This window comes from Sander vitreus, chromosome 7 (assembly GCF_031162955.1).
Source record: "Sander vitreus isolate 19-12246 chromosome 7, sanVit1, whole genome shotgun sequence".
Taxonomy (NCBI): domain Eukaryota; kingdom Metazoa; phylum Chordata; class Actinopteri; order Perciformes; family Percidae; genus Sander; species Sander vitreus.
The window spans coordinates 17,808,697-17,835,104 of record NC_135861.1 but is presented as its reverse complement, the minus strand read 5'-3'; the positions used below and the strand labels follow the sequence as shown (position 1 = coordinate 17,835,104).

Sequence of the window (26,408 nt, the reverse complement as noted above, 5' to 3'; positions counted from 1 at the left end):
AAAATATGCACTGACTACAACTTTGACCTATTTGCAGAAAATGACTGGAAGCCAATCATTTTGGGAAATGCAGTTATTTGTTTTCTTGCCAAAAGTTGATACCACTCTCATGTCTGTCCAATACATTTTAGCATTTAGCTTAGCATATAGACCAGAAACAGGGGCAGACAGCTAGCCTGGCTCAGTCCTAAGGTAACAAAATTCACCTACCAGCACATTAGTTTAATCCATACAAAATTAAAATGTTAAAACAACAGGTTGTGTTTGGGGGGCTGAGTGTGCTGTCACTATTTCTTGGCTGGGTACAGTAACTTTCTACACTGGTTGCCTAGTAACCTCACGGTTATGACAATACACCAGGAAGTGTTTAAGTGAACTTTAGAGGTACTGGTAGACAGATCCCTCTCACTCACGGCAATAAAGTGAATAAGCATTTCCCAAGATAATGAACCACTCCTTTAATGTTCAGCATGTGTCAGATTAACAATCCTAACACCTCCTTCTTTTTTGACTCCGAATATTGGTTCAATTGTCTGTCTCTCCCTCTTTCTCCCTGCTCCTCTCCATCTGTGTAGCTGAGGAGCTCCTTCAACAAGGCGTTCAGCATTAAGAAAGGCTCAAAAACGTACTCAGACATCGAGGAAATTGCCACCCCTGACTCCTCAGCTCCCAACTCCCCAAAGATGCTCCATGAGGGAGGAGAAGAGGAAGGAGAAAAACAGCCTTCATCCCTCAAAACATCGGCCTCCGCCACCTCTTCTGTGTGAGTACACAAACACCTTGCTCCATCTCTCAGCTCAATAGTGAGATAACCAGTTTAGCCTTCATGGGTGTCTTGCCCTGATGAGTGCATCCTGTCCCCTCCAGAATCATGGAGACTACAGAAGAGGGAGACAATGAGGAAACGGCGGTATCAGACTTGCGCTCAGAACTCTGGGTGAAAGAGAGAGAACTGACAGACATCCGACTGGAGGCCTTAAGCTCTGCACATCAGCTGGAGCAGCTTCGAGAAGCCATGAACAGCATGCAGGTTTGTTTTGCCTGTGCATGTTCAGTAACGTATTTACCAGAAGCATAAGTATAAATGGTGCATTTGTGTGTTAATATAACTTGATATTGAAGTTTTTATCTTGTTATGTCCTAGTCAACAGTGGAGAACCTGAAGGCAGAGAATGACCATTTGAAAACAGGCTCTGGTCCCACCTCTTCCACTTCCCAGCCTTCAGGCCTGGCCTCTCTCCTGGGGCCCTCACTGCGGCAGCCGATGAGCATGTCCCTCACCAAGTCATTCAGCCTCAGTCTGAATGATTGTAAAGATCCAGGTAAGAGACACACGGAATTTCACCTATTTTCAGCTCACGCACAGACACAGTAATAAATAAAAGTTCTATTTCTATACGTCTTTCATCCTTTTTTTTCCTTCACTCTCACAGACGTGTCTCCAGCTGACACGTTAAGTGTGTCTTCCCAGAGGGATGAGTTGTGTGCACGAGTGCTTGTCCGCATTGGAGATCAAGCAGAGGTAAACACAGAGCACCTTTAATAGACACAATATCCAATAATGTCAACAGCTTTATATCGAACAGCTGGGAGATTGTGCACTTTTTCCCTCTCTCTGTCTCTATAGGACAGTAAGCAGCAGCAGGAGTTCTACCTGGGCTCAGTGATGGTCAGTGCGAGAACTGACTGGTCCTGTCTCGACTCTCTAATAGCTAAGACCTTCAAGGTAAGTCAATGTCCTTTTTCACCGTGTAGACTTTTAATATTTATTATTTTATTTATTTGTATTAGATGTATTAGATATTATTATTATTAGATTAGTGGTTTTAACAAATAGTATGGCTGTGATTTAATAGATCACTCCTTACTTCTTTTCGTTTTTCGCCAGGACTACCTAACTCAAGTCGACCCGTCTGCCAGCCTGGGTCTGTCTTGTGATTCGCTGCACATGTACCAGCTGACCCAGGGAGGGCAGAGGGTGATAGGAGGGGACAAACCTCAAGCCTCACCTTATCGTTGTCTCAGCAGTGGTTCAGCTCGAATACTTGTCACTTTGAAAGGTTAGTGAGTGTCCTCGTCTGATAATAGAAACCATACTAATAGTTGTGCTTAAAATTGTGTATAATCCATTTTCATTTGGATTGATTTCCTACCCTCTAAGCAGCCGCTGGTCTCAGTTAATTTGAGTACAATGTAAAACTCAACTTTGAGAAAGAGTGCTTTAGAGAGCTTTTTTTTTTACACTTTTTTTTTAAATCTATCTGATGTTATGCTTTTGATTTGAAAGTACACATGGTTTGTAAATAAAGTGCTAAAGTTGCACAAGTGTTTAATAATAAATACAATATAAATCCAATTGCTTCTCCTCTCTCCACTGTGTCTGCTTCTCTCTAGGTCTCAGAGAAAAATGTGTTGACTCACTGGTGTTTGAGACTCTGATTCCTAAGCCGATGATGCTGCACTACATCAGCTTGCTGCTGAAGCACAGGCGTCTGGTTCTGTCTGGGCCCAGCGGGACAGGAAAGACTTACCTGGCTCAGCGTCTGGCCCACTACCTCCTGCAGCGCAGCCGGACGGACTTGTCTGAGGCCGACCATGAGACCTGTCTACTCGGTTGCAGCACTGCCGTCACCTTCAACATGCATCGTCAGTCACAGAAGGTAACACATGACTTTGGTTTTTTGTGTTTTTTTCTACACAAATATGGATTTCTACACACAGACATTTTTTTTTAACCTGTCTTCGCTTTCACAGGAGTTGCAGTTGTATCTGTCCGACTTAGCAAATCAGATAGACAGAGATAGTGGAGGAGAACTGCCACTGGTTGTTATCATAGATGACATCAGTGATTCAGCAGCCACCACTGAGCTTGTTAACGGAGCACTCACCTGCAAGTATCACAAATGGTAAGTCACTTCAAACAGTTACGGTATTTCACTAAAGAGTTCAAATAAGATGTCATTGAGTTACATGATTTCCTCTGTTGATGTTTCAGTCCTTACATCATTGGGACAACCAATCAGCCTGTGAAGATGACATCGAACCACAGTCTGCACCTAAGCTTCAGGTGAGCACAAAGCCAGAAAATGTTTACAATGCCTCTTCTTACTTTTATTACACTATTAATTACAAAATGAAGCTGTCATATACAGTCAGTAAAAATAACATTGACCATATGACCACAGGATGGTAATGTTCTCCAACAACGTGGAACCAGCTAACGGGTTCCTGCTGAGGTACCTGCACCGTAAAGCTGTGGAGGCCTACCAGGAGAAGGAGCAGGACTCAGCACGCCACCAGGCTCTCCTCCGCGTATTGGACTGGATCCCTCAGCTCTGGTACCACCTCCACACGTTCCTGGAGAAACACGGCACTTCAGACTTCCTCATAGGTGAGAGACAGTGGCCGGTTAAGGCAGAAGCCAGGAAACAGGGGGGATAATTGGATCTGGAACAGGAAATCAATTAACATGAAAATTTGCCTCCCACAGGTCCTTGCTTCTTTCTGTCATGCCCAGTATCAGTGGCAGAGTTCAGGCAGTGGTTCATTGACCTGTGGAACCACTCCATCATACCATACCTGCAGGAGGGAGCCAAAGATGGCATCAAGGTGAACACACATACAGACATCCTCCAGAGTGTAACATAATTGCTAACAACAACAAAACATTCATTACTGTACCTCTTCGTCTCTCTGTTCTCTCAGGTGCACGGGCAGAAGGCAGTATGGGAGGATCCAGTGGAGTGGGTGAGAGGGACTCTTCCTTGGCCCAATGCACAGCAGGACCAGTCCAGACTCTTTCACCTACCTCCCCCCAGCATAGGTCCACCCAGTGAGGAAAAGAAGCCCCCCAAAGATACACCTCCACCCAGCACACTGGAGTCAGACCCACTGGTGAGAGTGATGTTTTTTGTAAAGATGGGGTACTAGTTAAGGGTCAGTTGTCAGATGTCAGTTAATAAGTCTATCAACAGAAAATTAACTGGAAAATATACTTGATAATAGACTAAAGGGGTATTTATTTATTTATTTAAGGTTTTGTGGGCATTTTATAGGCACTAAACAGTCAAATGAAGTTCTTATTTATTAAAAAACTACATTAAGGTTTTGCACATGTTAAATAAAAGAAAAGCGACATAGCTGAACATTTGCATTCCAATGTTTTCCAGACATCAACACTCAACATGTGTCAAAAGAATAATTCATCAAAACTTATTTAGCAGCACTTATTACAAATCAGATGAACTGTGGCTGGGCTCATTTGCATACCGTGCTGAATTAAATAAATAGCAGAGATGAAGAATGTTGCGCCCTTTTCTGAATATTCCACCAAACCTTGGCTGGTACCAGTCTCTCAGATGTGAGAATGTACTACTTTTCTCTGTTTTTTGTCAATTTGAATTTATATTTGTTTTGTTGATGTGGCAAAGCCAAACAATTATCACAATATTCAGAGAAATGTTCAACAAGTAAAGTTCCTTAGTTGCCATAATGACTAAGATGCATTTCAAGAAATAACCCTGTAAAAACAAAACATGTCTGTTAATCTGCCTCTCTCTCTCCTCCTGCTACCCAGATGGCCATGCTGTTGAAACTCCAGGAATCGGCCAACTACATAGAGTCTCCAGAGCGGGAAAGCTGTCTGGATCCCACTCTGCAGGCTACACTCTGAGAACAACATGCGTCTGTCGGTCAAGCTTTGGAACTATAGACTCTTTATCACGACTCACGCAGCGGGTGCAGTCCCAATGAGACTTAAAAGACTCAATAATTAACTGTGTGCTCAGTGAGCAGCTACAAAGCTAATTGTAAAGGATCTATAGAGAGAGTGATTATGGACGAAGGGCTTGCTCTGCCCTGCTAACAGAAAGACAATTAAACTGCTTTCATAGGAAGCTGTGATGATCATGTCAGGAAAAGACTTGTCTATTCTCTGCCCTCAATTTGTTCCAGATGGGTTGTTGTTGAATCTGCAAGTGCATGGTAACCGGAATAGTATGATGCAAAATATTACCTATAATCCTATTGACTAAGACCCATTCTTTTATTTTCTTTTGCTTTTTGACTGCCACGACTTTCACCACAAACTATCGGTGCTTACTGTTACTGGTTTTGTTTGAAGGCTTCATTTCACAAAGAAATTCACCTCAGAAGTAACTCTGATGTCTTCAAAAGTATGATCATCACTCGACATCAGCCAAAAATGCACTTTATTTTCTACTTGTTGTAATTGGATTTTAGGAGGCTGTGTCAGTGAATGTGTATCAAATGGGAATCATGCAGTTCATTAGTAATTCCTCTAGATGGCAGCATCTACTCCTGCCTCAGTGCTCTCCTGGTGCGCTTTCTGACTTATCAAAGGTGCTCGGTAGCACAACTATGAAAATGGCCTTGAATTATTTTTTTCTTTTCAGTTCAGCCATGGTGTCATTAATGGATTTAATATTAGAACTGTGAAGCTGTAAGAGTAACATGCATGGGTGAAAAATGAATGCAGAAAAAGAATCAGTTTTAGGGTCAGTCTGTGAAAAAAATGTCATCGTTGGTGGACTCCACCGGTAGTATCCACTTGTTTCCTCTAGTAATATACTGATATAACCACAGTAACTGGCATTGACTCTACTCAACATACTGTATTGTTAACACACAGAAAAAAAATGCTTGTTTATCTAGTCTGTCCGAACGGCCTACCATTTCTGGCTATGCTTGCATATATTCTGTATTTAGATATCGGTTTTAAAACACACATTTCTCTGGTGATAGATGAGGATACAGCTTTAAAAATCTTGATTTTGTAGGATTTTATACTGAGTGATGTTCAACGATCATCTGTACACAGCAGCTCTTACCTACAGTATACCTAACATGCCATTATCGACAGCGGCGTTACACTTCTGTCATCGCTGTTTTGATCATTCATCATCCCACAAGGGGAAGTGGAGAAAAAAATTGCCATCAAGTGATAAGAATGTGTACAAAAAACATTTTCCTTCCTCGTTGCATTTGCTCTTTATATCTTTGATAGCATCCCTTTTTTCAAACTGTAGAAATCAGTTTCCTTCTCTTGCTTTATTTTAAGAGTTACCGTAACAGCCGGTAAGAAAGGTTGAAACTCATTGTGTCAAGTGGCTTCCTTCTATTTCTTTTCTTTGTTTGTTTGCACATAATATATGTTAGAGTACTAGATTACAGAGAGTATTTATTGCTCACATCTTGACTGTTGTGTCATGTGATGAAAGAAGAAAGCATAAAAAGATGTCTAAGAGGAGGAAACTGTAGGTCGTAGAGATATTCTTAAACCTTTCAGCCTGTGCCCCTTTGACCCTGAAGTACCTCAGACTGCCATATTCTGTCCGGATGTTCCTCTACTGTCCAATAGGGTGCTGGTGTAAAGTAGAGACATGATGCCTAAGTCTGTCTGTGCCTAAAACACAATTTGGCCTAAAGCTGCTTTCGAGGTGCTTTAATCTACCACACGGAGGCCTCTATTTAGAGGAAACATCATCACTTCCTCTTACCTACTCGGATGTCACTTTAATGTCATCTTCTTGATGCCCAGATCTTGGTGGAGTGTGGGTTATCAATTTTAACCTTTAGCATGGTGATAAGCTGTTAGTTAAGATGGTGTGTGTGGGTGTGTGTGTGTGTGTGTGTGTGTGTGTGTGTGTGTGTGTGTGTGTGTGTGTGTGTGTGTGTGTGTGTGTGTGTGTGTGTGTGTGTGTGTGTGTCAGTTAGCTCTGCAATAGATGAGAATGTGTATCATGACTGGGCTGCTTGCATGCAGTTTTACACCATTTTAAACTTAAGAGTGAAAGACTTGACATCTTTGTGGAATTGCCTGAGAGTTTGGAAGCAGTGTAAGAACAGATATTAGCCTGGAGATGTAATGTGGATGCATGTAGCCCTGATATGCTCCTAAAGTTTCGTTTCATTGGACCTAACACACTTAACCCTATCACAGGAGGGATTTTTATTAACTGGATATTTTCCTCTTTTCATGTTGTTTTTAAGAGCATACATTTGTTTTTCTTATGCAAATATTTGTAAAGGTTTCTTTCTCTTTTGTACATGACATCACTATTGTAAACACTGTAAATAGTGCATCTGCGACAACAATCACTAAAATGTGTAGAGATCAAAGAGAAGGCATGGCCCCTGTATGCAGAAAACGGCGTCCTCGTTGTTTTTATTGTCTTCCTCCAGTGGGAAGGAGCACTTAAAAGGGGGCCTAATAATGGTTGTATGGCATGTCTATAATCACATCAAATCCCATATGTCTAACAGTGAACAATGGACACAATAAAGTCATGCCATTCGTCACATCACTACCTGTCTTGGCTGTGTTTACATGATGATATCCACTAGGGGGCGCTAATACTTCTGTATACCATATTATCTGTTGCGCTTTTTGTACACGCAAAATGTTATTTGGAATTACTTACATTTATTCGCGTGCACATGTGGGAAAAAAAACGTGTACAGTAAAACAAGCCAGGGTCTTCCTGCCTGCATAGGTTACAGGTCCTAACAGAGATGAGGATGTGACTGCAGTGGGGAGGGGGGTCTAAATCAGGGGATGATGGGTGGAGTTGTCTACGAGCCCGCCAACCCTCACGCTATATATTTCTTAAGATCCCTCATGGCTCTATTATCCAGAGGACTGGCCGCCTGTCAGCACGATGCCAGGCAAACCTGCCCCCATCAAAAAGTCTCCAGCCAAGAAGGCTGCCGAGAAAGCACCTGAGCCTGCCCCGCAGCCTGAACCGGCTCCTGTAGAGGCTCCACCTGTAGAGGCTGCACCTGTGGGAACTGCTCCAGCTGAGGCTGCTCCTGCACCGGAGGTAGAAGCAGCCCCTGCCGTCCCAGCAGAGGACACCCCCGCTGCTGAAGGAAGCGCTCCAGGTACCCTGGGACTAAATATTCGCGAAAATGCCCACTGAACAAGGAATGAAGTGCTAACTGTTAGGCTAACTTTACTAATATTATACTAGGTTATGCTAGCTAACATGTTTGACGTGTAACCGACCTGGAGTAATAACGCATGCTTCATCACTCTTAAACCCAACCCGTTACTTGTTGAAAAGTAGCCTTCATTCACGGTGCAGCTTGAATATCCTCTAATGTCTTGCATCTCAAGGTACAGTGTAAACATGAGGGTCTGTGGACTCGTCATGCAGGTTATCAGTGGTTGAGGCTTTGCAGCTTTGCAAATTAGGACAATATTTAAACTATAGAATAAATTGTCACCCAGAAGTCATTACACTTTTCCAAACTTTGATGAGAGAAAAACACCAATAACTACAAAAATGCCTTTTATGTACCTATTTTTCCTGTGTCTACTGTATATCTCTTTACCTGCAAACAGGTACCTAACAATTAATACACTTGCTTGCTGCTAATGGTAAATCTTATCGTTAATGACCAATTTCTAGCCATTAAATTCAGTAGCCTTCTTATTAATTGCTGCATCCTGCAGTAACAACCTGGGTAACACTTCCTGTAAGAAGTAACGGAACAAGTAGAAGCACAACATCCATGGGACTTACATGAATAGTGGATAATGGTAATCGGGTGACTGGTATTGTTTTTGCCTGCTAACCTCAACATGTAACCCTTAAATTCGGCTGATGCCACTGAGGAAAGAGCCGAATCAACGACTCCTACTGAGGGTAAACCCAAACCACAGGCGGTCCACACACACAAGCTGTAATGCATGCTGTGTGTGTCCCACTTTGCACTGTACATGGTGTGTGTGTTTCTTGCTCATGATCTGTTGTGTTTACTGGTATTTCTGTCTGTACATTTATCATGTGTAAGTTTATCTTTGTGCTCTGTACATACTGTACATACTCTGGACATGTGATGGTATTCGACTGTGTGTAAATGTCTTACATTGTCTCCAAAATGTGTGTATGAGTAATTTTTTGGGTCATAAAACCATTTGTTCTTGTCACTATGAATACCGGAAGTTTCGTCCCCACTGCTCTGTACTGCTGCTTGCTTCAGTGGAGTGTTTCTTGATCAATTAAGCTTGAAACTGATTGATTACCTGCATGACTAATGTCATAATGTAAGTCACTAATTGGCTTTCCTAATGGTATTTTAACGCTAGCTGCTGCCCCTGCTGCTGAAGACGGTGCCGCTGCTCCCGCTGCAGATGCTCCCGCAGACAGTAAACATAAACCACCATAGAAACAACATTACTACTCAACCACAAAATACACTGCAAACAATGATGACTGCTTAATTGAAAAATTCATTGAACAAGTGCTATCCATTCCCCCAGGTGTGAGGACTAGTGGATTCTTAAAGTGCCCATATTATGAAAAAATCACTTTTTCTGGGATTTGGGGTGTTATTTTGTGTCTCTGGTGCTTCCACACGCATACAAACTTGGAAAAAAACAAACATCCATGCTGTTTTGAGTGAGATACGGGTTTCTGAATGTAACCTGCCTTCAGTCTCCGGGTGAGCTGGTCAAAATCTGCAGGGCTTTCTACGTCACTAGCCGAAACGCTAGCATGCCAGCGGTTAGCCCAATTCAATGGCAAAACACTGCTACAACACACACAAGTTCACCATAATCTACAAAAGTCTACTCTACACTTACATGTCCCTATTCTGCAGGTATTCCAGGCAAAGTTGGAAGTGCGCCCTCCTTTAGAAGAAGTCTACCGGCTTATCCTGCCTTGTACTGACTGAAGTTAGAGAAACAGCTAGCTAGCTGATGTTATCCTACCTAGCTACTGCGCATGTGCGACTCCCAACAAAGATGGTACAGAAGTGAGATGTCTCACTCTGTAGCTAAAACTGAGACCTGCACACACAGGGTGAAAAGAGGAGCTGCAGCAATGTGCAGTACAACAAAAATATGGTGTTTTTTGAAAATTAAACCATGTAAACCTATTCTGGTACAACCTCAAAATACAATTATGAACCTGAAAATGAGCATAATATGGGCACTTTAACGCAACTTTGATATATTTTCCAGTGAAAATCTGCAGTGATTGACAGGTTGAAATGTCACTATATGGGAAAGATGCTGTGGATATGTATAAGGTCCTCATTGCTGGTGTTTGTCTCTAAAACAACAATAACCTCCTGCTTGTTTGATGCTAGCTGCTCCAGCAGAAGCTGCTGCAGTTGAGGAGCCACCAAAGGCCCCCACGCCCCCACCTCCTGCAGGTAACACCAACATTTACACTCCGCTGTTAGCTTGATCCTGCTTTGAACGCACAATCATGGTCACTGACAGATGTTATAATGGGAGCAAATTGAACATTTCTCTTCTGAAGTCAAATATATTCAGTTTAGTCATACATTTTTGTCATGTATGACAAAGAAAAGCATCAAATCCTCACTTTTTAGAAGATGGGAGCAGCAAATATTTGACACTTTTGATTTAAAAATGACTAAAACCATAATTTGGTAATCAATACAGTTGCAAGTTAATTTTCTGTCAATCAACTAATCAATTAATTGACTAATTGTAGCTCTACTTAGGTGACTACTCATTATGGTAAGGGATGTGCCCAATTGTATATAGGTTTGAGAGAAAAACCTGAAATGATTAGTTGAATAATTGATTAGTCGATAGTCCAAGATAATTATCTGCAACTATTTCGATACCGTTTTATTGTTTTAAGTGTTATTTTTCAAGCAAAACTTAATTTGTCTTAATCTTTAAGTTGATTTGCTTCTTTTCTTTGTCTTATAAATGTAAATATAAATTTTTTTTGAGCTTGAGACGGCATCTCGGGCTCAAGAAAACTGTGATGGAAATTTTATCCAAAATGATACATCATTTAATTGAGACAATAATCAGAAGTTGCAGCCCTACATGTAATCATGTTGTAGAATGGAGAGTATGTGGGTATTTTCAGTGTCATTTCAGCTCATCTTACTGTCCACTTCAACCCTTAATTTATCTGCATTGTTTGAACCTCCTTCAGTCCCTACCAGCGCTCCTCTGGATGTCTCTGTGGATGATGTGAACGACAACAGCCTCACCATTAAATGGAACGTGCCAGAGACGATCGGAGACTCCGGCCTGGACGGATACACCATAGAGTACTGCAAGGATGGAAGTAAGTCTGTGTATGTACAGTATGTATGTGAGGCTGCACCTGTCCCCAGAGTGTCAGAGGACAAGCTCATCGCTGTGTCCAGGCCGTATACGGCAGGCAGCATTTCACCGGCTGTCACTGTATCTCCTCTCACCACTTTTAGAAGCGCTCGTTTGCTCAGATGACAGCATGCCTTCTGAGATTTCATCATGGCAGCCTAAGTGTACTCTTTATGGACAGGTTGTTTGTAAACTTGTGTCGACAGGTGATAAACCACTTACCATGTCCCATTAAGGGATGTTTTACACTTTCGAAATGGAAGAAATTTTCAGGAGTATTGTGTATGTAAAAATAAAAATGTTGACGACATGTTTACTTCAAACTGCACAAAAAGCTACATACTAACACAAAAACTGTTTCCCTGCAGCAAAAGACTGGGTTGTAGCTCAAGAGGAGCTGACCCCAGCTAACCGCTACTGCATCAAGAATCTGACAGCCGGTGACCTGCTGCATGTGCGCGTGGTTGCCGTAAACCCCGGTGGCCGCAGTGAACCTGGTACACTTGCTGAGCCTGTGCCCATCCATGAGATTGGCGGTGAGTAGCAGCCAATGTAGCAGCCAATTTCACAGGCTGTACAACAGACCACTAAGTGTCCCAAGGGGAATTTCCATGTGTAACCTATCTTCTGTGGGGCTGTACATGAGTATAACTGTGTCCAAAAGTGTGGAAAATGTCATTGGATTACTCTAAAATGTAGTGTTTCTGTAAAGACAACTTTTAACATGTCTATCTCCAACCTCTTTATCAGGAGCTCTCTTGTGGTTATAAGTAACTTATGACCTATCTGTAAAGATGCTCATGCTGCAAGCAGCGAGGTAGAGATGGTATTAACTGCCGGGGGCCTAAGATGGACTGCACAGATGGATGCACATAAATCCCACTGGTGCTGACAAGACCTTTCATTAGCTGTAAATCATGCTTACACTTGTACACACATCTTCAGTCATTACTGCAGGTTTGACATCACAAATAAGAAGGTGAAGCACTCAATGATTTTGTACATGCATTTTTCTTTTAATTAAATGAATAGCAACAGTCTATGGACCTTTATTCTCACCGGTAGCGCCCTAAATGACTAAAAGAAATGTAAAGCTAACAAGAATAATAGAAACTAATGAAGTTTATTTATTTAGCGCTTATCAAAATCCATGAATAAAAAGTGCTTTACAAATATAAAACTTTACAATGTGTGTGTGTAGATATATATATATATACACACACACACACATATATACCGTATATGTGTATGAATTGTTTTGCAATTAAAATGTATGTACACATTAGTAGAACACAGACATCCAAAGGATAAAATCCAGGATCCAGGATAGATCCAGGGTAAAAAGTCTTTCCTGTTGCACCACTGCACCATATAGTCTTAAACATGGGTGCTGCAACTGTCTGGCTCTTAAATGGCTTCTGCTTCATCCGTCTTCAAGATGATTTAACGGAAGACTGAGTCAGGCAAAGAGAAACATTTGGCTAATGAGCAATCTGGCAGCCATGTTTTTTATTGACTTCCTGTCAGTGTGACCTCGCTGTCACTTTCGCACTTAAATTTATGGTGGCAGCTCTCTAGCTGTCGTACCGTCTGGCACGGGTATCACTTGAAGTCTTGCAATAAATAAGCTGTCCATAATATAACGAGTTCTCATTATGCCCTTTTTACAATTCACTCCAAAGTCCCTTTTATGTGATTAGAATTATTAGCCACTATGGGCCCTATCTTGCAACCGGCACAGCGCAGCGCAAAGCCCGACGCAGTTGTCAATTTCCAGTCCAGCGCCCGAGTCGTTTAAATAGCAAATGCACCTGCGCCCATCTTTGCGCCCATGTGCGTGCTGGTTTTACAGGGAGGTGTGTTCAGGTGAATTCTTGGTGTAATGCTATCTTGAGGCAGCGGGAAGTGATCGCGCCGGTGACCAACAACCTGGTCTAAAGTCAATAGTGCAGCATTTCATTGTTACTTTAACAGCAAATTAGTAAAATGTGCCTAGGCTCGTGCACAGCGTGCACACTATGCCTGTTACACACACACAAGGAAGCACAGCAGCACACAAACATGCAAAAGATTACAAATAAAGATATTACGGTGCAAATCCGCCATCATAATAGCAATGCACCAGGGTACAAACGCGCCTGGCTTTTAAAGGGAATGGGACATGACACTCTGATTGGTTTATTGCATGTTACGCCCAAAACACACCTATCAATTAATGAAGACACTAAGTACAACCCTTTTGAACCATGCGCCCAGCGTACGGACCCTTTTTTCCGCCGTCAAACTAGCAAAAGTGGATTTGGACAAGCCCTAAACGCACCTGCGCTAGGCCCTTCATGCCGTGAGCTTAGATCGTTAAAATAGGGCCCTATATCTCCTATGCTAGTTTGTGTTAAGAAATGCAGAAAACGGCTTCAAAAGACACATGAACCCTTATTCATGTTTCTACTACTATCTGTCAACCTCCTCTCTGCTTGTTTAAACTGCCTTGTTACAAATGTGTTACTGGAGAATTTCCATCAGCACTCACAAGTCACATTTACGTAGTGCAGACCTGAGCCAACATGCCCCAGTTATCCACTCTCAGAAGGACAGCTTACTGTCTCTGAGTGTATTTCCTGGTCGGGGCTCAAACTGTTGCGAGAAATGCAGTCATGCCACCAGAACTGCTGGTCAACTGAGGGCAGCGACACATGAGCCTAATTGATGGATTCTGGGTGGCTTGTTGGGGGGTACATTCAGCTGTGTGTCATTCACACACTGTCCTGACCAGACACCCATCTACATGTACAAGCTTTTGATAAAGACACACTATCCTGCATATGCTGAAAGCCCCCCACAAAGACACTTTATCCAGAGACAAAGACAGATTATAAATTGTTTGTAGGAGGACTTGCCGGCTGCTGGATGCTTGGCACTTGGCATTGCTGGGAAGTGTGCTGATTAGCAGGGATTACCGTTTGAGCCAAATCTGGAGGGAGACCTGATCCAAATGGGGAATGATGGTTCCAGGAGCTGGATATCAGCCTCTGTAGCAATGATTTGGTGACAAATGCTAAGACAATGAGGATGAGACACACTGGGAAAGACACCTGGTTAGAAGGGGAGCAAAAAGATGGACAGGAGGTCAATGGGGAGTGTAAGAGGGGATTTTGAGTGGATGAGGAGAAACAGAGGCTGTAGCAGGGTGAGGGGGGTGATGGAGGGCAGCAGCTTGGGTTGATGTATCCTGTAAACCCAGAGAGCTTTTCAGACATTTGCTGCTTATGCAATACATGCAAGGGATGATGTTTCTGATACTTAGCACCTGGTCATCCAGCATAGTGGATAAGTGAATGACCCAAGTGCCAACAACGGTGCAATTTCTTCCATATCATTTTATCCACAGCTAGAGTACACCCAATTGATTTTTCCAATCTGTGGTACTTCAGTGTTTCTAGATGTGATGTTTGTGTGATGACATCTTCCTGCTGCTTCTCCATGAGACAACATGTGTCAGGGTTTATCCATGTTTCTCGTCACCAAAGCTATTTTAAGAGCTGCTAGATGCGGGGTCTTCCTCTTTTGTCTCTCTCTGCCCAGATACTGTACTTTTCCTCTCACACACAGAAACTGTCTTCAGCTTGAGTTCCTGTGTCCTTTCTTTGTATGACTACTCATTATCATCAATAAGACTGGGACATGGATTTATTTATGACTTTAATAATCACACAGATGGTGGACCCTTTATGAAGTTTAATAGCAAATGTTTTTTGTTTAGTTTTATCCATGTGTTATCTATTATTATGTTCTTTTATATGTATATTTGTCTTTGTGTAAGTAGGATACATCGAAAAGTGTCAATGTTAATAATATTTATCTTACAAGCAGCAATTATTTTTATTTTTATTATCGATTATTCGTTTATTCTCTAAAATGTCCAACTAGGGGAAAACAATGGTCATTTTGAGTTTCTCAAAGCCCACAGTGATGTTTTCAATTTGTTTGTTTTGTCTGATCCAGAGTCCAAGACCGAAATTCAATTATTTATGACAAAAGAAAAGCAGCAAATTGTCCCATTTTAAAAGCTGAAACCAGAGAATGTTTATAATTTTAGCTTAAAAATTTATGATAAAAAGATTATCGAAATAATTGCAGATTATTTAACCATTAATCAACTAATCGTTGCAGCTTGAAATCACACAGTATTATCAACATCCTTTCTAAAAGACTAAAGTAAAAGAACACGTGTACCAATAAGTTTACTATCAAAATTATTAAAATAGATTTTTTGTGATGAGTTTGAACCAGCTTGGGGGTTCATTTTAGCTCCTTCAGTCGTGTTGTCTCGTCAGCTTTGCCTCGCAGTGGCTGACCTATTTAGGTCTTGTTGACATTTTGAGCATGACAAACAGGAAGTGGACATCACACAATTTGTACGCTGCTGGCTGGTAATGTTAGCAAATGTTGTCAAGTGGACGATTTATTTATGTAGGTATCCAGGTTATGTCGATAAAATAGTCAAAACACATGATGGATGAGGCAGAAGATTATCATGTATAACTTCTTGTGTTTCAGAGCGTCCCAAGATTCGGATTCCCCGCGCTCTCAGAACACGCACTGTTAAACAGGTTGGAGAGCAGATCAACCTGGTCATCCCCTTCCTTGTAAGCCAGCACATACACACACCATATGTATAGACCATGAATAACATGTACAGTTGGCACAGAAAACTTTACAGACTTGTCTGTCTTTTTCCAACTCCTCAGGGAAAGCCCAAACCTGCGGTGTCCTGGCTGAAGGACGGTCAGCCTGTGGATACAAAGAGAGTCAGCATCAGGAACAGTGACAGGGACAGCATTTTGTTTGTTCGCACCGCTGAGAGGGCGGACTCTGGTGTTTACGAGATTACCGTTAAAGTGGACAGCTTTGAAGACAAAGCCACCATCACCCTTCAGATTGTGGGTGAGCCGCACACACACACACACACACACACACACACACTCAAACGACACACTTGGATGCACATGCGAGTGTGTGACAGGTGTGAAAGTGGACTTATTTCAGACCTCCCTGTTGAATCTGCTCAGATGGTTGTGCAGCTGGCTTGATGACTTGTTGGTTCTGAGACTCGTGACTTGCTCCAGCAGAAATTCAAAGCACTAGCCAACATAGATCACACCTCTAACAATGATGTCTTCTGATCCTGCTGTCAGCTGCTGCTGTTAAAATGTTTGGCCTCACGTTAGAGGCATTAGCATACACATTTATGGTTTACTTTTGATCTTGGGAGCAGGCACCTTTCATGCTTTGAGGAACACACTGGTAATGATTTTAATCTTTTATACATACTTACAGTAATTTGTCTCCTAAGAGCGGCCTGGCAATCCTGCCAGTGTGAAGCTGGTGGACACCTGGGGCTTCAACGCTGCTCTGGAATGGACCCCTCCCAAGGATAATGGCAACACAGAGATCACTGGATACACCGTCCAGAAGGCAGACAGAAAAACCGGGGTAGGGCCAATCACGTTGTCAGACTGGTTTGTCAGTGTGAAGTTGCAGACATAAACCGGATTTATACTCTACGCAAGAGGTTAACGGGAGTCCCGCCATAGATGCCTATGGCGTAGGTTTCGATTTACAGTATAGTTCAGTGTCTGATTTTTCCCAGTGATGCTGAAAGCACCACCACAACACTAGACAGATGCATCGTATATGATCAGGCCTGACATGCTTTATTTATATCCCCCATCGTAGCTGTGTTTAGATTCTTTTATTCACTGAATTCGACAGTCGCTGTATTGAGGCTACATTGTTTCATTCACTGTGGTGGAAAGTGGGAGTCACGATTTGCAGTGGAAAAGGAAAAGATAACTGAACCTTTTTTCAACTTTCTTTATGTTGTATTCACTCTAAACAACATCTACTGGCATCTGAAACTTGTAAACTGGGTGGTGATGGCCCAGTGGATATGACACATGCCTTTGGCGTGGGAGATCTGGTTTCAGTTCCCTTTGCGATACTGCAATACATCAACCAATGATGCAAGACACTCAATCCATAGTTGCTCCAGAGGCGTGCAGCCTCTGACATATATACTGCCCTACTAAGGCAAAAGACCTTAACTCGCCAGAGTGTGAAACTGAGAAAAATGACTTTAAAGTTATCTTAATGTCCTGACAATTGAGTTATAGGTATAGTATTGTAATTTTCAATTTTTGTAAAAAAAAAAAGAAATTTAACTCAAATTTGACCTTTGACCCTTTTTCGGAAGTTACTGTATTCTAACAAGGCAAAAGACCTTAACTTCTATTTTATAGCACAATGTTATGATAACAATGATAACTTTTACTTAAAATGTAAGCAATATTAACCCTAATGGACTCACATTTATCAACATCATATGAAAATGATATATCAATAAGTTTTTTTCTGTATTTCATACTCATACTAGTACCACACAGGCAGTTGCATGATTGATTCACACACTCTCTCTGACAGACGTCAGAATTAAGAATGAGAGTGTTTGATGTTTTAATGCATATAAAGCATGTTCTTCTGTTTGGATATGAGGCACTGTGTCATATCCACTGGGCCATCACCACCCAGTTTACTCATTGCAAGAATGAAGACGTGAACATAAAGATGCCATCATTCACGTGCATATTAAGTAGCCACGTTGGTTTGTTTTGGTCTTATAATACATCCATAGATGCTCTGCAGAGAGGATGGTTAGTTTAGCCAGCAGTTCAGTTTACAAGAATTTGTCCAAATTTCAAGATTTGTGGCAAACTAAGATTAACAGTTAGACTACAAACCAACAGCTTTTGTTTTAGCTTGTTTGTCAAAATTCACTATTTAGAGTAGAGTAGAGCTGTGTTTGTGTAAACAGCACGGTAGACGAGAGTGGACTGCGCCCAGACAGAGATTGAAATTAGGGCTGTCAGCATTAACGCGTTAATCGCGATGCGATTAAGGGCTGAGCATAACGCGTTCATTTTTTTTAATCGCAAGCCGCCATTTATTAATTTATTTTCACTTCACTCAGCTTTGCGTCATGCCTAACAGGCTACTATTTTGACCCTTTGCCAAACTTCCTCGTAACAAATCCTGCTGCTGCAGGCATGATGAAGAAAGACAGCAGCAACACAACTCTGAATGGCACTTTTTATTTTCCACTCCCGGATGGGTTGAAAGTCATATGCACATTGTGTAAAGCCGAATTACAATATCACTGAAGCACGTCAAGCTTGACCTACCACTGACGAGCTAAGCATAGTAGTACAATTGACGTGACTCAGGTTGATGCTAGCGGGCTCAGGCAAAGCACTATTTTGGAGAGTGCTACTTGTCGACCTGCAGATGAAACCAAATCCAAAAAAAGTACTACCGCTCTTGCAAAATGGGTGGCAATTAACTGCAGACCTGTCAGCATCGTAGAAGACTTGGGTCTTAAAGACTACGGTTGGCAAGTTCTGGGGACAGTATTTTCACGCACGCATACACAGCCTGTATGACACGAGAAAGCAGCCAAACTGGAACTGCTGCAAAGGGATACAAGGTGATCACTGGACGTCAGTGAGTAATCAAAATTATTTAGGAGTTACTGCACACTATACTGACTCTAGATTCAAATGTGTGACTAGATTCACACATTTTTCTTTTGTTTACAGTAAATAAATAATAAACAAATACAAATCTTAAAATCAAGTTCATAAAGTCACTTTCTTTGCATTCATTTGATTCCTAGTCAAGATACACTGGTAGGAATTTCTTTCCATTGTTAATAAAAACAGTTCTGAAATGCAAAATAGAATTTTAATCATGTGATAAAACATGTGATTAACTATAGAAATTCGATTAATCGCGATTAAAAAACATTAATCGTTTAACAGCCCTAATTGAAATATATCGCTTCCTACATGTGTATGCCTGTAGACAGGTGAGTGGGTATTGATATGTATTTACTTTTAGGTTTTATTGTTGCCTACTTACTTAACGAGCGTAGCGGTATCTTTCCCAATCAGGTACATGTCAGCGTCGTCCTCTGCTGTGTGTGTGTGTGTTTGTGCGCACGCACGTGTGCAGCGCGGGCATCGCATTTACAGAGTACCGTAACTCAATTTCAGCATTCTGAAGTGCCACGAAACAAAGACAAAGAACTATCTATTGTATTCTGCCTTGGCTTCTCTACGGCTTTTGAAGTTACGGCAAAGACAAAACACAGTTTGCTCCCCAAAACAATAAAATTGACTCAAGATATTTGTCCACATGATAAAGCAGATCTTTAATGTTCCAAAAATGCTCATTCGACCAAAATTGAGTTACAGGCTTTACGCTTTGCACGGCAGTATAGTAAGTCGCTTTGGATAAAAGCGTCAGTTAAATGACATGTAATGTAATGTAAACACAAGTACCACATGCTGACCAATCCGAGGCCTTGCTGTTTTCATGTGTTATCTCCCGAGGAGCGTTGGAGATACCAATGTGTAGTGTGACGAACCCTGCAGTGTTGTGTTTGCTGTGTGATTCCCCTGCAATTCCCCTTCTGCTGACATTGCAGGTGGATTGTTGAGTGTTCCCAGGTTATTTAAGCCTGTTTGCAGTGCAGCTCTGAGCTCTCTTTGCCTGCCTGGTTGTTCCTGCAGTTTCAGCACTCCCTTCATATCCGTTGGTTTGGTTTGGCTATGTTGCTCTAGTTGTCTGCACTTAACACTCACACACATCCATCAATCATGCACACTTACACCACTGACAACCACACTCCACACCTTGATAAATCAGGGTACCTGCGGGGAATTGCATCCTAGGTTGTATTAAAAAGGTCTTTAAAAGTCTTACATTGAACTTGGAGAATCCTGGGGGTACCCTGTAATACTTTAATTTGGTCTAATTTGCTTTGATTTGGTTTAATAAAGTATATTTTTGTAAAACTTTATCATGGGATGTCTCCTATTTGTTGTGGCCTAAGAGCCGGGTCATAACAGTAGTTACATTGTTTGAGGAGATGCACGTCCACTATGGCGTAGCTTCTGAGCCAATTTTGCATATTGTATTTGGTTATCAATGGAGTCACTTCATTGAGCAGATGAAGAGAAGAGACTCTCTAACACCACTGTTAAAGTCTAGCTGTGAGTTTAGACTGGGACCTGGATCTTTCAGTATTTAAACATCAACTCCTCCCCACTCTCTTTTCTACCACTTACAATATGGTTGAAATGGTCTCTAACCAGATGTAAGAGGATGCTGCTGCCAGGGAGCATTGAAAATATAACGACCAGAACCTATAATAATACAGCGCGGACTACATTCCTAGGCGAGGACATAAATATTGTATCACACTCCATTGAGTAGAGAGAATTAGCCCAAAACAGGCATCCTAATCATCTTCTAACTGCCATCCTGATGATATTAGGCTGATGATGGGTTGATTGTATAATCACATCACTGTATAATTTTCTATCTAGCTGTACTAAACTGGGGGTCTGTTGTGTCTCCACTTGCAGGAATGGTTCTCGGTGCTGGAGCACTACCACAGGCTTACTGCCACGGTCTCAGACCTCATCATGGGCAACTCGTACATCTTCAGAGTGTTTGCTGAGAACCAAGTGGGTATCAGTGAGATGAGCACTGTTACGAAGGAGGTGGCCACCATCCAGAAGACAGGTGACCTTCTTGATTCATTTCTTAATTCTTCTGCGGTCAATATGTTGATATGATGAAGAGTTTAGTGGCAGGGCTGCTGTACAAGTGGGTACATATACTTTCATGAGCTGCAGTAAGTGTGTGAGAGTCTTGACTGTGTGTTTGTGTGTGTTTTAGAATGAAGACTTGAGGAGTAGAAATTACCTTGGCACTGCTTCAATCATATGTGGTTAGCTCTCTTGGCTAGTGCTCAGCCACTACTGAAATAACTTTTAAGAGGCTGCGATAGCTTTAAGACAGATGGCGTGTGTGTGCGCGTGTGTGTGTGTGTGTGTGTGTGTGTGTGTGTGTGTGTGTGTGTGTGTGTGTGCGTGCAATTGCGTGTGTTTACCTGTGCCTGCCTCCCTGCAAAGAATAGGGCTGTGTCTGACCATTTCTTTAACGGTCTGACATTCACACCCATTTCATGATTGGCCAGTGACAGAGTAAGCTGGGTTTGAACTTCTCACTCTTTTTTCAGTCTTGACACAACTATTTCTGTCACTTTTTTTGCAAACCATCAAGTGCACTCTTGTAGCCACGGTGGCCGCTGTTCAGCAAAAGTTACATACTAAGTACAGACAGGTATTGTAATTTAATTGACAAATACCAAGAAGTCGTCACTGGATCTTAACCTTGTTCCATGTGTTCACAGGTATAGTCTACATGCCTCCCGAGTACCCGGAGCACGACTTCAGCGAGGCACCCAAGTTCACCACACCCCTTAATGACCGTGCTGCCACTGTGGGATACACCACCAAGCTGCTGTGTTCTGTCCGTGGCAGCCCCAAGGTCAGACACTCGTACACTTACTGTTCGTACACACACTGCATTTTGCATAGAAGCCCATGGATCATTATATAGTTTCATGTGTAAGGCCCATGACCTTTCAAGTTAATGTGCAGTTTGTTGCACCACCTATAGTATATCCTATCAGTGCATCGTGTCCAGGAGTATTCTAGTATTCTTATTATGCCTCACTGATAGCTAATGCCAACAATTTGTTCTATATTTTACTTACTTACTTACTGGGGACCCTTGATAAATCATTTAAGCGTTTGATATACTGTTTCAAATGAGGTATTGATGTCACTGCTGGTATTTCTATGTGAAGTTTTATTATGTCTGTTCTTGGTGGCTGCTGCTCTGGTTAAACATATCTTTACTGTTGTCTGGCTGACGCAGATGCCTTAGGTGGCAGGCCAAGGTGGAAAAGGCAGTTGATGATGTGTCCTTGGACAGTCTGCACATGCCAGTGTAGTTGAGACAAAACAAATGGGGAACTGATGTAGGCTCAAGCCTGAATTTGACCACACAAGCCAATGCAAGGACTCAAGAGAAGAGGGACTGGTACCCGTAGATATTGTAGATATAGTTTCAGGGACATCTGAAGTGTGAGATTTTTCTTTTAAATCTTGTGTTGTCTTCCCAGCGATCATGCACGCTGTAAAGCTTAAAAAATAACTTATCACCCAATTCTGTGTTACACCTTCTAGCCAACTTCATTCCAACTTATTCCCACTAGTTTTACACTTATGTTTGGAATTCATGGTCAATGAACCTCATTTATGTGAAATTATAGCATTTTTTTTAGTTAAAAAAGCACTAAGTTATAAATTATGACTAATTAAAATCAGAGAAACGTTTGTTGATGGATTATCACATACTTCAACAGATTTAGTCAGGATACTGTTTTGAAACCATTTCATTATTTTTAATGCCAGCAAATAATCACATCTGTGGTCTGGGAGGAAAATGGATTCTATTAAATTAAATATAACACCCAGCATTAATTTATTTAAGAATTTTGTATGGAACCATCCATGTTATTTTTGGGCAATTTGGTTAAAAGAAATCCATATATATATATATTTTTATATATATATATAAATGTTTTGAATAATGACCTGAAGACAACATGAGGGTTAATATGGCATGTGTTGGCACACTATGTCTAAATGAGTCTTAAGTGCCTGTCCCTGCGGACCAGCAGGCAACCGAGTCGTAGCAGCTGTGAAAGAAAAACCATCTACTGAGAGGCATTCAGTACGTCTTTCATACAGGAGACCCACAAGCTCTGAATGTGTACTTAACCCATGTCAGACCACCATGTCTGACCCCATACTTGTGAAACTGCTGTCACAGGTTAATCCCTCAATGTAACCATTCACAGACACTCCACGGTATTTCCTCACACATCACTATAAGCCACATTATTATATATAATTACAAACAATTGGATTACATAAAATACTATTTCAGTTTCATTTATCTCTCTCAAACACTCACTCTGTCTCCATCCCCCACTTGTGCATGCTCTTCCTCTCTCTTTCTTTTGTATCTCTCTCTCTTTATATAACTTACATACATTCAATTATTTTACACTTTGGACACTTGTGTAATAGCATGTGCTTGTTTCAGGTCATTAAGGACTGCTGAGGGAGGTCCAGCAGAAAGGCATGTAGTGTGATAAGTTGTCCTGCTGTGTCTGATGAAGAGCTGTCCCATATAGAGGCAGAGCCTACATTGGGAGCTGTTAGGGAGAATGGAGAAATGATAGATAAGCGGGGAAGTCAAAGAAGAGACCATGATAAGTATAGTCTGTTGTCCTATCATGGCTAAGTGGAGATGTTACTGTATCACAGAAGGTACTATTTCTGCCACCCGTCCAGATTGCAGCACTGTTATCAGTGTGACTGACCGTCCCTGTGACATCCAAACACATGGATGCCCAAAGACAGAAATATAATGGGACAGGAAAGAGAGAAACGCAGTGTCGCAGCAGCTCTGGGGACCATGAAAGTTTGTAGTTGTTGAGATGTTTTAGTCTGGACCAAAGTGCTAGGCAGACACAACTGACCAACAATTCCATCTATAGAGAAGCACCGCTAGCTGGGCTAAAAATACAATACAGCCAAATCCTTTTCATAGTAATCATCACGCCTTTGTGGGCTGATTTCAGATTCCATGCATTGATAATAATAATAATTAATTACATTTATATAGCACTTTATTATAGACACTCAATGCGCTTCGGGGGGGGGGGAAGGTGGGACTACTCTCTACCACCACCACCAATGTGTAGCACCCACCTGGGTGATGCACCATGCACATCAACTGCTTAGTTCAATTAATATTAGAGAATATCAGAGAATAACCTACATTACTCATATGGATGGTTCTTTACCATCCATACTCATGCATCAGCTTCTGAACTTCCTAAAATAGAAGAAACATCTATTTTAAAAACTTTCCGTAAGCAGCAACGCAGAACTATATACAGTATGTTACATACATCAGTGAAGAAGGGTTGAAACATGAAATGCATCAGCTGAGCTGACATCCAATAATCAGAGTCACCTTGCATGAAGCTGGACCATGAGGAAATCCATGCACGGAGAGTGTCACTGAAGCCCAGAGTGGCACATACCGGAGGAGACTTATATTACTCTCTACCCAACTGTCACACTCAGCACAGGCTGTCTGAGCTGAGAAGACAAGCTGACAACCGACTGAAAGCCCAGTCTACTCAAATGTTCAGTTTGTTTAAAAACACGTGTAATACTGTTAACAAGCAGTTCTGATTAATAGGATTGCTGTGTAATATTAGAATTTCTAGCAACAGGTTCAATTTGGGAAAAGAAGTAAGCACATTGATTAATTTAGATGTCCAATGTGATACAGGAAAGACTGAAAGTCCATGTGGTGTTGGTAAATAGATATCACAGACTACAGATAGAAAGAAGTAGACACTGTTCACAGAAACGTCAGGGAATATATTTTCCAAACATCAACATGAGCTGAGAGTGACACTACTACAATACACGGACGGTATAGTTGAGGTATGCTGTAGCTTATAAATGTCTCCCCTCGTTCTCTCAGCCTAAGATCGAGTGGTTGAAGAATCGGGTGATCATTGGTGACGACCCCAAGTTTCGTAAGATCTCTAACCAGGGGATTTGCTCCCTCGAGATCCGCAAGCCCTGCACCTTCGATGGCGGTGTGTACACCTGCATAGCCAAGAACGCCCAGGGAGAGGCTGCAGTCTCCTGCAAGCTGGAGGTCAAACGTACGTATCCAGAGACAAATGAAGTATAACGTTTTCAGTGAGCACAGTCCAGATCTATTGAGGTCACAGAATCTCTTTAAGGAATTGTTCAACATTTTAGGAAATATGCGTATTCACTTTCTTGGCAAGAGTTAAATGAGAAGATTGGTACCACTTTTATGTGTCCTAAATATGAATCTAAAACCAGCAGCTGGTTAGCTTTGCTAGTGTGGAAGCCCGTCTAAAGTTCACTAATTGACGAGTTATCTCTTGTTTTTTTAATCAGTACAAAAAACAAAATGTAAAAACTGGTTTTGTTTCCTTTGGACAGAGCCAGGCTAGCTGTTTCCCCGTTTTCAGTCTTTATGCTAAGCTAAGCTAACTGGCTGCTGACTTACAGGCAGGAAAGTGGTATAGATTTTTTGTTTTTTCATGAACTCTCAGCAAGAAAGCAAATAAGCCTATTAACCAAAATGTCAAACTATTCCTTTACATGTGGGGAATTAGGAGAACCTGTTATTGGTCAACTCCAAATTATAACTGTAATAATATACCAGAACTTTAATCCATTTAAAAACATAAATAAACTGTATATTCCTCTCCCAACAGAGGTTATTCTTCCAGGAGCTGAGAAGGACAAATAAACCAACACCCAAAGGTAAGGAACAGAGAGAAATATCAATACTGTGCAAGAGGGACTGATTGTTCAGTAGTCCAGTGTTTTGGACACAAACGTATCAACGTATCATCACGATGTATCTTTAATATATCCTTTAATCATGTGTTACTACTAACACTGCTCATTACTGTTTTCATACATGTATGAGATACTGACACAGTTGTTTGATATTCAGTTTGGCAGACAATATGCCCAGGCCTGCTGACCAGCTATGTATTGCAGTGTTCTTAAACCCATAGCATCAAAATAAAACCAACGCACAACTCATTTATCCTTCCCTCTTGCCCTCCTCTTTCCTTCTCATATGTGTCAGCCCACTTCTGCTCCCTCCTCTCCACCTTCCTCCTCTGTACATCTTGTACTGTACGTTTCAAGCCCTGCTTTTGGATGCGGTAATGTGGCAAAGATTAATGTCAGTCAAATAGAAATACCAAATTTGCTGTTTTTACAGCGTTAACATTTCTATTTATAACCTCACTATTAGGCAGCCACATTCGGGTTTTGGTATTGGCACTTTCATTTAAGCTTTGTAAATGCTCGAGTGGTGTAGCCTTTCACAGAGTGCCAGGAGGCTTTGCTCACAGTGTCATTTCAACTGCTGACAGCAGAAGCCTCATTAAAGTGTATATATATATATATATATATATATATATATATATATATATATATATATATATATTATTTATTTATTTATTTTAAATTAAGTGTGGAGTTGTGAGAGAGTGTGGAAAGATAGAAAAAGAAGGAACAAAGTTGAAAAAAAGACATTTGAGCAGTGATAAATGATGAGACGGATGACTAAAAATGCTGGTAAAAGGATGCACAGGATAGTTCAAGGTTGTAAAAGAGTTAAAGAGTGAAGGATAATGGTTTTATCTTACTGTAAAGGACAT

The 26,408-nt window shown here is 41.4% G+C and overlaps 2 protein-coding genes across 6 annotated transcripts in view; both read left to right on the top strand.

Annotated features, from left to right (window-relative positions):
* The window catches only part of nav1a (neuron navigator 1a), an 86,423-nt gene extending 81,398 nt beyond the window's left edge, over positions 1–5,025 (top strand). For all 5 annotated transcript variants that reach the window (XM_078255072.1, XM_078255070.1, XM_078255071.1 and 2 more), the window contains 13 exons: positions 576–763; positions 868–1,030; positions 1,145–1,322; positions 1,434–1,522; positions 1,628–1,726; positions 1,889–2,060; positions 2,395–2,660; positions 2,755–2,906; positions 2,996–3,067; positions 3,186–3,391; positions 3,491–3,609; positions 3,706–3,894; positions 4,577–5,025. In XM_078255072.1, the coding sequence (XP_078111198.1) occupies positions 576–763; positions 868–1,030; positions 1,145–1,322; positions 1,434–1,522; positions 1,628–1,726; positions 1,889–2,060; positions 2,395–2,660; positions 2,755–2,906; positions 2,996–3,067; positions 3,186–3,391; positions 3,491–3,609; positions 3,706–3,894; positions 4,577–4,672 (1,989 nt within the window). In that variant the 3' untranslated portion in view covers positions 4,673–5,025. The remainder of the gene's footprint in view (positions 1–575; positions 764–867; positions 1,031–1,144; positions 1,323–1,433; positions 1,523–1,627; positions 1,727–1,888; positions 2,061–2,394; positions 2,661–2,754; positions 2,907–2,995; positions 3,068–3,185; positions 3,392–3,490; positions 3,610–3,705; positions 3,895–4,576) is intronic.
* A 1,076-nt stretch (positions 5,026–6,101) lies between these two features.
* Positions 6,102–25,480, top strand: mybpha (myosin binding protein Ha). The gene is made up of 13 exons (XM_078255068.1): positions 6,102–7,899; positions 8,622–8,669; positions 9,113–9,172; positions 10,120–10,185; positions 10,953–11,087; positions 11,494–11,661; positions 15,683–15,771; positions 15,874–16,069; positions 16,479–16,618; positions 20,611–20,770; positions 21,444–21,580; positions 24,671–24,857; positions 25,446–25,480. Exons 1-13 carry the CDS (start codon positions 7,680–7,682, stop codon positions 25,478–25,480), a joined length of 1,641 nt encoding a protein of 546 aa, XP_078111194.1. The 5' UTR covers positions 6,102–7,679.
* The last annotated feature ends 928 nt before the right edge of the window (positions 25,481–26,408 follow it).

Excerpts from the sequence above, each read along its gene's own strand:
- mybpha (XM_078255068.1), top strand. The coding sequence starts at position 7,680 with ATGCCAGGCAAACCTGCCCCCATCAAAAAGTCTCCAGCCAAGAAGGCT. Across the intron at positions 16,619-20,610 it reads AGGCAGACAGAAAAACCGGG|GAATGGTTCTCGGTGCTGGA; the intron begins GTAGGGCCAATC and ends CTCCACTTGCAG. Across the intron at positions 20,771-21,443 it reads GGCCACCATCCAGAAGACAG|GTATAGTCTACATGCCTCCC; the intron begins GTGACCTTCTTG and ends ATGTGTTCACAG.